At 35.2% G+C, this 12,471-nt stretch overlaps 1 protein-coding gene across 3 annotated transcripts in view; it reads left to right on the top strand.

Annotated features, from left to right (window-relative positions):
- SLC17A6 (solute carrier family 17 (vesicular glutamate transporter), member 6) overlaps positions 1–4,877 on the top strand; it is a 42,246-nt gene extending 37,369 nt beyond the window's left edge. For 2 of the 3 annotated variants that reach the window (XM_011937510.1, XM_011937511.1), the window contains 4 exons: positions 73–205; positions 1,365–1,475; positions 1,925–2,052; positions 2,789–4,029. In XM_011937510.1, the coding sequence (XP_011792900.1) occupies positions 73–205; positions 1,365–1,475; positions 1,925–2,052; positions 2,789–3,124 (708 nt within the window). In that variant the 3' untranslated portion in view covers positions 3,125–4,029. Of the gene's footprint in view, positions 1–72; positions 206–1,364; positions 1,476–1,924; positions 2,053–2,788 lie in introns of all 3 variants that reach the window. The other variant, XM_011937509.1, reaches the window with a different exon arrangement.
- Positions 4,878–12,471: the final 7,594 nt, after the last annotated feature.

Genomic DNA, 12,471 nt, shown 5'->3' on the forward strand with positions numbered 1-12,471 from the left:
AAACCAAGGCCATTAAATTACTCGTATTATTTACGGTTATGTCTATTTCTCCCCCTTCTTGTTTTTCATCAGGTTGGCATGCTATCTGCTGTGCCACACTTAGTAATGACAATTATTGTGCCTATTGGGGGGCAAATTGCAGATTTTCTAAGAAGCAAGCAGATTCTTTCAACTACTACAGTGAGAAAGATCATGAATTGTGGTGGTAAGTACCTAAGTGGCACTAAGGACATGTTTTTAGTTCAATCAGTTTAACCTACATGAGAAAATAACTTTTTCTACACATATCAAATTACTTAGATACAATTGCATTCGTGCCTTCACTGTTCACTTAAAATAACTTCCTCATATTACATCAAACTTTTCATAACTCCTAGTTTTAAGTAACTGCTTTATAATGCCATTTGTGGCCGGGCATGGTGGCTCATGCCTGTAATCCCAGCACTTTGGGAGGCCGAGGTGAGTGGATAATGAGGTCAGGAGTTCGAGACCAGCCTGGCCAACATAGTGAAACTCCATCTCGACTAAAGACACAAAATATCAGCTTGGCATGGGGGTGGGTGTCTGTAATCCAGCTACTTGGGAGGCTAAGGCAGGAGAATTGCTTGAACCTTGGAGACAGAGGTTGCAGTGAGCCGAGATCGCACCATTGCACTCCAGCCTGGGCAACAAGAGTGAAACTCCATCTCAAAATAAATAAATAAATAAATAAATAAATAAATAAATAAATAAATAAATAAATAAATAAATAAAGCCATTTGTATTTATTGTAACTAACTTACCTCTTCCTATCCTTGAAACTTTAGGTTGTTTTGGATGTTTTTCTTTGTTTGTTTCTGTGTTTTTGAGATGGAGTTTCGCTCTTGTTGCCCAGGCTGGAGTGTGATGGCATGATCTCAGCTCACCACAATCCCTGCCTCCCAGGTTCAAGCGATTCTCCTGCCTCAGCCTCCAGAGTAGCTGGGATTACAGGCACGGGTGACCATGCCTGGCTAATTTTGTACTTTTAGTAGAGACTGGGTTTCTCCATGTTGGTCAGGCTGGCCTCGAACTCCTGACTTAAGGTGATCTGCCCACCTTGGCATCTCAAAGTTCTGGGATTACAGGCATGAGCCACCACATCTGGCCTGGATGTTTTTATTAAAGCACAAGGAAAGCTTCATGAATCTCTAGGATAACTAATAATAATAATAATAATTAGTAGTAGTAGTAGTAGTAGTAGTAGTAGTAGTAGTAGTAGTTTGGAAGATAGACTCTCTGAAGTGGAATTTCTAGGTCAATAAATTGGAATATTTTTAGCAGTTTTGGTTCACTGGTAAAATTTCAAAAATTTCTGAAGAATTTCTATGTGTTTGCTTCTGAAGGTTTTGGCATGGAAGCCACACTACTCCTGGTTGTTGGCTATTCTCATACTAGAGGAGTAGCAATCTCATTCTTGGTACTTGCAGTGGGATTCAGTGGATTTGCTATATCTGGTAAGATATATATTTTTTCTTTGTACTTGGGATATTCTGATTTTGACTGCTGATAAAAAGACACATACATGTATCTTTTTATAAATATCTTCATATATGTCTTTTATAGGTTGAATAATAGTCAAACATTTCCACTAGAAAATGAAAAAAATAAAATATTTAGAAAACATTTAGATTTGTTAATACTCAGTGTCCTCCTGGACTGCCTTTTTTTGTTGTTGCTAAGAAAACATTACCTCCTCTCTGGAGTGAACATCACATATTAAGTGTTGGATAAGAATTCATACCTCATTCTATTCTCATTATATCCCCGAGAGAAATTATCAAAAGTAATTAAGCACATGCTCTGAACCCAGTATATTTTAAGGAGCTGTGATGTGTGGTTTTACAGGTACTTACTTCTAAGAAGTTTAGGATCCCCTGAGTCAAAACTTATGTGTGTATTTCAGGTTTCAATGTTAACCACTTGGATATTGCTCCAAGATATGCCAGTATCTTAATGGGCATTTCGAATGGTGTTGGCACATTGTCAGGAATGGTTTGTCCTATCATTGTTGGTGCAATGACAAAGAATAAGGTAAGGTGGCCAAAACGGATGTTTATTCATAGAAGACAGTTTCTCAAAATTATAATCTTTTTGGAAAAGAGTTAAAATATTATCCTTAGTATTCTCTTTCTTGTCCAGTCACCACATCTCAGAGTGGGAAAGATAAATGAGACTCAGAATAAAAAATCTTTTTAAGAATTCCAAGAAAGTCAATTTCCCTAACCAATAAGCAATATGTTTCTCAACCCTTTTTAATAATTCTGATACCCCTGATGTGATAAAAAACCCCTTTTTCTCTGGCTTATTAAAATACTCAAGCAGATGTCTTCTGAGCTTTGTTTGTAAACCTCAATTCAGACTCTTCCGCAGTTGTCCAAGGGAGAATGTTATCGTCAGCTATTTGTACTTATATGTGTAGGCAGAGCTTCAAAATTCTGGTTTACTAGAAGTAAAGAAACAAAAGAAATGGAATAAAAAGATAAGTAAATCAATGGAAATGAAAAGAGGTTGTGAATATTTTAAAAATCAGCAGGCCATATTCCATATTTGGAATTTTATTTCTAAACTTTTAGATTTAAAACATCAAATAATAAAAGTAATAGTATTACAAAAGTGTTATATAGAGTGTTTGCTTCACAAAATCAGTACATGGATTTCCCCAAATATAGTGTTTTATGAAAACTCAGTGGTGGTGTATTCAGAGAAGACGTTAGGTGTTTAAATCATGGGGAGTCTGTTCTCACAGTGCTGCTTTTTGTCACTGCAGTCACGTGAAGAGTGGCAGTATGTCTTCCTCATCGCTGCCCTAGTCCACTATGGTGGAGTTATATTTTATGCAATATTTGCCTCAGGAGAGAAACAACCCTGGGCAGATCCTGAGGAAACAAGTGAAGAAAAATGTGGATTTATTCATGAAGATGAACTCGATGAAGAAACAGGGGACATTACTCAAAATTATATAAATTATGGTACCACCAAGTCTTATGGTGCCACGACACAGGCCAATGGAGGTTGGCCCAGTGGTTGGGAAAAGAAAGAGGAATTTGTACAAGGAGAAGTACAAGACTCATATAGCTATAAGGACCGAGTTGATCATTCATAACAAAACTAATTACTGGATTTATTTTTAGTGTTTGTGATTAAATTCATGTGATTACACAAAAAATTTAAAAACACGTGATGTAAACATGTAAACATATAAACCAGGCAAGTCTTGCCATAAAAATGAAAACAAAACAAACCCCTGAGGTTACCATCAAGTGCAATCTGTTAAATTGTGAAGTTCCATCGTTTCCATTCAAGTCATCCATTCTTGCACTTGTGACTTAAAAGGTTGACTGGTCAAAATTGTAGAAACAAGTAGTTACCCTTTGGATTCATATGAGCTAAAACTCATCACTATTTAATAAAGCACAACATCTCATCCTACAAAAGTTAGGAAGCCAAAGCTACTTGATCATGCAAAACGCACTTATATATTTGTTACCCTGTATTGCAGGATAGCATACAGAAGTTGGCTGCATCAGGTAGAGGCGACATTTATTAAGCGAAAATCAGGGAGTTGGGATATGTCTCAAAGAAGTACATTGTGAACTATCAGCTACAAAGTTGTACTGAACAACTATTTGAATTGCATAATGTAAGATATTTTGTTAGTCCTCAAAAGGAGTATCTTGCAGTCTTTTCTATGAAATGCTTGGGCACAAGCACTTATTTCTGTGAAAGAGAACATGTAAATTGAGGGGTATGCTTCATGTTCTTCCATCCATTTACCTAACAGTATGAAACACTTCACATTTCAATAAAATAAAACTTTTCATGTAGCATATCACATAACTTTTTTGCAAAAAATATAAAAAGAAATAAACTTCAATGTATTTTTATTACAACTTTGTACTGGTTGTAAATTGCATTAGAAAAAAAAGAGATATATACACCACAAAGAATCTAATAAGAAATTTACTATGGAAATATATCCCTTAAAATGCAATATTAAGAACAAAGAAATAGAAAATGGTTTAGATATCCTTCTTCCTTCATAATTAAATACTATATGAAACTTGTACCACAGAGCTATATATAATATGAAAAGATTAACTTCATAGAGATATTGTAAGTAGGCAATTTTATTATTTAAAGTCCTATTAAGAAATATTTGTCTTAAATATATAGGACAATAAATTATATTAAAGTGGTCTCTCTCTATATATATCTGTATATCTTATACATGTCCATACACAGAAACATAATAAACAATCTTCACACAAAACCAAAAATAGCATACACCTAATGTTGGGTTAGGGAATTGCAATTTCTACTTTCATAGAGTCATAGAATTTTAGGTGGGGAAGAGGCATTTTGCTTGTCATTTCTTAATATAACTCAACAAGAATTGCAACATTTGTGTACCAAGCAATAAGTGCAATGCATACAATTTCCTGTCTGTATATTACCTTCATTTTACTTGTAGTAGCCGTTTGCGTGGTTGGAATGATTTCTTTTTCTTTTAAAAAAGCTAACATCAGACCTCTTTATAATGTCCTGAAATTATGATAATGCATTTCCCAATTCAACTCAAAATATTATTGGTGTATTTTGTCTATTCTGGATATTTGATCTGTTCATTGTATTGTGCTAGTGACTGGAGGCCTTGCTACTGCAAATATAAAACATGAAGTTTGTTTAGAAAATGCAAATCATTCCTTACCTTAAGAAAAAAAATACCCTTTGCTTTGTGCCTCAAAGTGATGTAATGTGATCACAGCTTTTGTTGTGTTGAATGAAAATACGTGGACTGTCATTTTGTTGCAGCAAAAAAGTGTTAATAAAATGCTCTATTTATCCTTTTTTAAAAAGCAGTGCATTAATCATACATTAATTTGGATTTATTTTGTTTAGTTTTTAGCTTTAATATGAATTTAGCTGATGGAGGCTCCAATGAAGCCAAATCTAGGCTTCAAGAACAACAACAACCTTTTGAACCATTGGACATTTAATGAAAGAACATGGCACTCTTTAGATTGTGTGGGATGTGACTCCATAGAGATTTAAATCAAGAAATAGGTCTCTGAGTCAAACTCCAGATTTCAATGAGTTTTCTCACAACTGCTGCTAAGTTCAAAGAAAAATTTAGGAAAAAACTCAAAACAAATCACATCAATATTACCACCTAATTTTAATTGCACACGTACCCTGTGCTAGGTAACTGTCCTAGTCATTTTTTGGTATAGGATCTCATGTAACTACACAGTGACCATCCAACGTAGGTACTCTTTTTATTCTCAGCTTGTAAATGAAGAAACAGAAATTCAGAAGCTAAAATGTTATAATGGCATTATATTATAATGTTTCAGCCAAACTAATTAGCAGTAAGCAAGCTTTATCAAGGCAGCCAAAAGAATGTCTTTGTGAGTGGAATGGAAATAATTTAGCTCAGATTCCCTAACTCATAGGAATGTAGAAGATGATAGGGGTAAATATGTGTAGAATCTATATATAGAATCTATAAAATCTAAGACTCATAGAACTTTACTGCTCAGAGGACTCAGGAGATGATTTAGTTGATACCTGTTGTTGAATGAAGGAGAACACTGAAGGCCAATAAAAGGAACAGACTTGATCAAGGGGACACAGAGATTGTTAATGGAATTGGAAAGAAATTTTGATGATTAGCTGTGCATTTATTTTTATTTTCTCTGTAAATAAGATTTCTATTCGAGTTAATTAAATGACCATTTGTTGCTTCTACCACTACCCCCATGTCCACCACTCACATCTTCCAATCTTCTGCATAAAGAAACAATGGCCAGAGACCCAGCCTAATTCTTAAGCAGGTTCACAGGCCAGGCCATTCTGTGCAGAACTGGATAGCAGGAATAAAAATGACCTGAATTTAACACTATATAATTTCCCCAGTTCTAAAACAAAAAGTTTACATTTCTCATAAGAAAGTTGTTCTTACCTGGGAGAAATGGAACATGCCTATGGTCCCAGCGACTCCTGAGGCTGAGCTGGAAGGATCACTGTAGCCCAGGAATTGGAGGCTGTAGCACACTATGATTGTGTCTATGAATGGTCACTGCACTCCAGCCTGAGCAACAGAGTGACACCCATCTCTGAAAAAATTGTTCCAGTGATGTCTCCAAATATTACCACTAGCCACATTCATTTTCTCATCTCTCAACCCCAAAAATTCATTGTCCCCTTCTCTTCTTCCTCTGCCTTTTTTTTTTCATTTTCCTCCTCATTATCATATGTATCTTTTTTTGCAGTTTGCAAAATGTTTTCCTATGAATTGCCACATTTTGTCTTCACATCTGCCTTTTAAAATTAAAAGACCAAGTACCATTATTGGTATTTCTATTTTCCAGGTAAGATGGACAGGTCTAAGAGAGTGTAGTAAACTTCCTAAAGATTCCCCAGGCAAAGATAGAACTAGAATACAGACTATCTGGCCACAGCAAGAGAGCATTTTCTTTTTACTTTTAAGTCATTTTATTACCTTTCTGATTATAAATGTACTGTTTGGAGAATAGGGGAGTTTCATTAGGTGTAGGACAGCATTAAAAACAATGAAAATAAAGTAATCAATAATTATTCTACCCAGGGATAAGCACTGTTAACATTTCGAAAATCCTTTCTGTGAAAAACACACATAAAACTTACATTCTATTAATTAAATAATATTACATATTATTTAGTTTCCAAGTTCAAAATTATGCTTGATTTACTATTGTACCTAATGTTCATTTAACAGTAGAACATGTGTATTTTCCTATTTGAATAATAAAGTTCTATAATCTAATATTCAATTATTTAATAAGAACCATATTTCATCTATCTATCCCATACCTTATTTATGAAACATTTTAGTTATTTCCAATATTTGGCTGCTATAATGATTGGTGTTATGAACATCTTGGTGTTACCATCTTCGAACGCTTTTCCCTTTATAATGTGTGGACCCTTTTGGGAAATGCAAAGTGACATATACACATCTTCAACTTCTATAACCATGATGGATAATCAAGTTACCATTTGTGGTTTATTATCCCTGTATTTTTCTACAGGAACTACTGGCAAATTGTCTTTTCTGGGGTTCACTTACTAATTAATTTGTTCAACTCAATAAATGTTTATTAATCACTCATACTATGGGAGACACTGAGGATTCACTGGTGAGAAGATGACCCAGTCCCTCAAGCATTTATTTACATGATCCTCAGTTGCCCAGCAAGACCACACAAATGTGACTGAGAGAAGCTTCTGGACACAGGACCCTAAGTTACAACCCTGAAAAAGGAATTTTCTTAATCTTCCAAACTCCTGAAGATGAAATGCCTTCAAGTTGCTCCCCATGTCAAATTGATTGATTGATTGATCATAGTTTCAGGTGAGGAAGCTTCTCTCAGCCTCAGAAAGCCTCATGCTGCAGGGAGTCTAGGTCATGGAAGATACCAGCATCTAGTGTCTCCAGTACCTGAATCTCTGTAGAAGAGATGGTCTAAACTTTTCAGTGTGGTTTCCAGTTCTTCAAATTTCTTTTTGTTGTGTTCCTTTTCTGGGCTTCTCATGAGCTGTAAATTTTCCCTTTCCATTTCTTCCTTCATCTACTCTTAGTTTTAACCACAAATAGAGACTACTAAGATTTAATTCTTTTGGTAGTGATATAATTAGCAGGAATTTTAATTTTTTTCTTTCTATCTTCATTCAAGAACTCAGACCTGAATTTTCATTCAGCTATGTCAAAAACACCTTATTTGTAAAGGTTTGTCTAACACTGTTCAGTCACTTAAAGTGTTCAAGCTTTGCCAAGGTTTTCCCTAAATGCAGCTAGGCATCTAAAAATTGCATTACCTGGATGTGTCATCCTGACCACTGCCCATATTCAGCATCATTTATTGAATGAAACCCTTAGCTTTCAACGAGAGCAAGCAAAATGAAGAAATCTCTCCAGTCTTGTTAAACCACATTTGAGGACGTGTTTTATTACTTTGCCCAATGTGCATTAGATAAAGATCCTTGCCTTTGTAATAGTTTGAAGAATGCTTTTTGTGATGCACTCGTGTGCTGTCAACAATTACACATGAAAGACATGAAGCCTGTCATGCTTCCTTCTTTGTTTCCTCTAGGGAGCTCCAAGATACACTTTTTGACTCAGTTGTTATTTGTTATATTGTATATATACACATACATATATATGTGTGTGTGTGTGTGTATATGTGTGTGTGTGTGTATATATATATATATACTCTCTTAATCTTTACAAAAACCCTTTGTGATAGGTACTATTGTAAACTTCATTTTATAAGTAAAGGAACTTAGGCACAGAGAAGTTAAGGTACTTATCCAACGTCACAGAGTTAAAATGTAAAGTCTGAATGTGAACCCAAGCCATTTGGCTTCATATCCTAAACTCTTTATCACTACAGTCCATTGCCTCTGAATAGTTGTGTGACTTTTAGAAGTCCTTAATTTATCTAAGCCTTGCTTTTTCTTCCATAATATGGTACTTTAATACCAAATTAGTAGTTAGTTTGTGACTAAATCAAATAGTATGAAATGCTTAACACAGCACTCTGTATATTAATACAGTGTAATAAATGCTTAATGTATGTAAACATGTAAGTGTTTAACAAACGTCATTTCTCTGCACCCTTTCCTTATGATGCTAAGTAAATATAAGGTATTAACTCTTCAAGTGTGATGGTAATGTCAGATCCATCACAATGGACCATTTTGGAAACTAGCTTGAGGTATTTTTATTTTTAACACTACTAAGTTACTCATATCGGTTACCTAAATTACTTTTCTATTTATATTTTATAAATTTTATATAACATAAAACAAGTACAGAACAACAGGCACTATAAAACACTACACTGATTTTTTTTTTTTTTTGGCTGAAGCCAGAAAGCATGAAAGAAAGTTCAAATTTGGCCTTTTACCAATTTGAAAGAATATCTGAAGCAAAGAATAAAATATCAATATTTCTTTATTCTGGGAATCCATATATCTATTTTTATTATATTTTATGCTACTTTTCTGTGTTTCAAAATACAAAACCCAGCAAACCAGGTATAGTCTTATTGTTCTCCAGTCTTTTTTTAAATCTCTGTGCTGCCAATTAAGATGCTGCCGTAATCTTCAAGAACACTTGACAGTTTTCTGAAGCCATAAATTTTAAAGCATTGGTAGAATGTTTTCATTTTATAAAAAAAAAAGGTAAAAAAGGAATTATACACATTTATGAACAGGTTTATGAATCCAAATGAAGTTCTTTTGCGCAAAGCCAACAAAAGTGTGCATAAGAATAAATGTCACAGATAAAAGCCATCTTTCCCACAGATCTCATCAGAGTCTATTGGACTGCTCCTTGAGGATTTAAAAAAAGGGGGGCAATGTGGTGGGGGCACGTGTCTATCTCCACAAATGGAAGGTAGAAATTAGTATGTCATCGTTAGGCTAAAGGCACATTAATTGTCTCAATTCCAGTTGCAATGGGGATAGTAGAAGAAGCAGAACTGTTTGGGTTTGAGCCCTGAACCTGCCACTTCCCTTAGGTAAATACAAGGCATGTCATACCAGATCTCTGAGCCTCAGCTTCCCCATCTGGAAAATAAGGAATTGGTCTGCTTCAATGGTTCATGAAATCTCAGCTCCAAAATTTTCTGGCTTTAATCTCTCTGACAAATTACTAAATTCCTCAGGTCAACTTGAAGAAATATAATAAATTGTTCTCAGAATTCAATCAAAGATGAGACTGAATGTTTACTTTCTGCCTATATTTCTACTGACTTTATTAGCCACTCATTTTGATAACTAATAGGATAGAAGTTATGGGAGAGAGAGGCTTCTTTCAACCTGATTGTCTTCTTTGTGTGATACTCCCTACTCCCTGACTTGTCTAGGGATATCTTGTGTATTTTTACAGAATTTTGAATTTTAGAATTTCAGTAAACTCTTTACTACCTAAATCTTTTCCAGCGAGTTGGAATACATGTATTAAAAGTCATGAGTCTAAGTTCTAATGACTGATCACACTCAACTTTTACTAGTTTAATGGAATATATTATAGCCCACTAGCATGCTGGAAAAAATGAAAATAATATGAAAATCCTTGACTTTTAGACTGGAGTGCAATGGCACAGTCTTGGCTGACTGCAACCTCTGCCTCCCTGATTCAAATGATTCTCCCGCCTCAACCTACTGAGCAGTTGGGACTACTGGCGCATGCCACCACGTCCAGCTAATTTTTGCATTTTTAGTAGAGACTGGGGTTTCACCATGTTGACCAGGCTGGTCTCGAACTCCTGACCTCGTGATCCACCCACCTCGGCCTCCCAAAGTGCTGGGATTACAGGTGTGAGACATTGCACCTGGCCTACTTTATAAATGGAAAGGCTGAAGTCAGAAAGGTGAAGTGACTGTTCAAATCACCCAGCTAGTTAGTGACAGAAGGGTAACTCAAACCTACATTGTGGGATTCACAACAGTGCTTCTGATATAACTGAAAACCACTTTTTTATTCTGTAAGTCCATTGATTTGCCAAACAACAAATATTTGTTGAGAATGTATTATGTGACAGGTACCAGGAATATAGTGGAGGGAAAAGACTAAGTGGACCCTGCCTCCATAGAACTCTTAATGCAGTGTGAATTATAGATAATAAAGAAATAACCAGAAAAATCTATTATAATTCTGGTAGATGCTCTAAAAGAAAATTTAGGTGTTTTAAGAAGGTTGAACAGGGCACATGACCCAGTCTATAAGTTGAGAAAAATTTGCTCAGGGATGTGACATATACCAGAGACCTCAGAGATAAATATGAGTTAGCCTGGCATAACAAGACAGGAAGAGAGTTTCAGAAACAAGAAATGGCATGTGGAAAACACCCTAAGGTGAAAAGAGTTTGGTATGTATTTGGTATTTAGCGTTAGCACTATTCAAATGTTAGTGAGTATGCATATAGAGTAAGTGATGTTTATTTAATAGATAGAAATGCTAAACAACTGAACGTAAATGTACAATACTAAAACATTATTTCAAGAGCTACACTCTGCCTATTCATTACTTCATTCAGCATCTATTGAGCTATGTGCTGTTTTGTTACTGCACTGTGGGGATACAAAAATGAATGAAACACTTATATAACATCTCCTAATTGGGCAGCAAATTCCGCATATCAACAGATAAATCATTTCTTACATGACTATACCACTTAACACAGTGTTTATCATAATTTGCAACTAGGTTTTTTGTTTTTTTTGGAATCTGACGTATTTCTCCTACTAACCCATAAAACTCATAGGGCAGATCTTTTGTTCTAAATGCTGCATACAGGGCCTAACATAGATTAGGAGCTCAACAAAAGCTTTATGGATGAAAGAAAACATGGTTATATTTGATTTGGCCAGAAAATTATAGAGGTAGGAAGAATGATATGATCTTCCTCATTAAATTAAGTTTTCTGAAAGAAGAAAAGTCTGAAAAGGGGAAAAGAGAAGACATTGAACTGGAATTTGAAAGTGAAATAGGTGTTTGTCCATCTTATAGGTGGAGGAAAAGCATAGAAGTAGAGACCACATCACTAACAAATTGTGGAGGCGTGTCAACCATACTGTTTGGAGATAAGTGAGAAGATAGTGTGATTGGAAGATCAAGTATGCTTAGGAGCAGAAATGAGGCTGGATAGGACTATTAAGAAGGTTGTGCAATGCTTTAGATACCAGACTAACTTGTTCAAATTTTATCTTATAATTGAAGGGATGTTAGGTAGGGACTAAGATGATCAGATCTGTCTAGAACGTCACATGGAAGTGAAGAGAGACTGGAGGTGGCTTCTGTATTACAGTGTGCCAAGGAAGACATGGAGGGGGAAGATTGTGTATCCCGGGACTTGTGGCATGTTTCCAGATGTCAAGACAAAACTTGACGTATTTATTCCTTCCTTATCCACCCACTTACAACTCAAACCCCAGAGCAGAATGTAGATAATCGAAATAGACGGACAAAGACATAATTTATGCTTTCTGCATCTTGCATAATGATTCAAAGGCACAGCGATCCACTTGTCCCTGACTTCGATAACTATGGACAAAAAGAACCACACACAACATTTATTATGAGAACACTTCTCTCTTTCTCTTTCTACTTTTCTGAAATCCAGTCTCAAACATTAAGGTTATACACAAGGAGAAGAGAAAGTGTATCAATATTATTTTTGTTTTCCGTCTCATATCTGGAGACATATTTATGCTAGCGGTATCTCCAGTTTAGTCTCTTTCCAAAAACAAAAAACAAAACAGAACAAATAAACAAACAAACAAATCAGTGCTCTCAATCCTGGGAACAAAAGAGTCATCTTAACAGTAGATTTAACTTAAGCTTCTGACCATATCCTCATCAGTTTTTGTGCTTTTAAAAAGATTTTCTTTCTTTCTTTTCTC

This window comes from Colobus angolensis, unplaced genomic scaffold, assembly GCF_000951035.1.
Source record: "Colobus angolensis palliatus isolate OR3802 unplaced genomic scaffold, Cang.pa_1.0 Scaffold164, whole genome shotgun sequence".
NCBI classification, from domain to species: Eukaryota; Metazoa; Chordata; class Mammalia; order Primates; family Cercopithecidae; genus Colobus; species Colobus angolensis.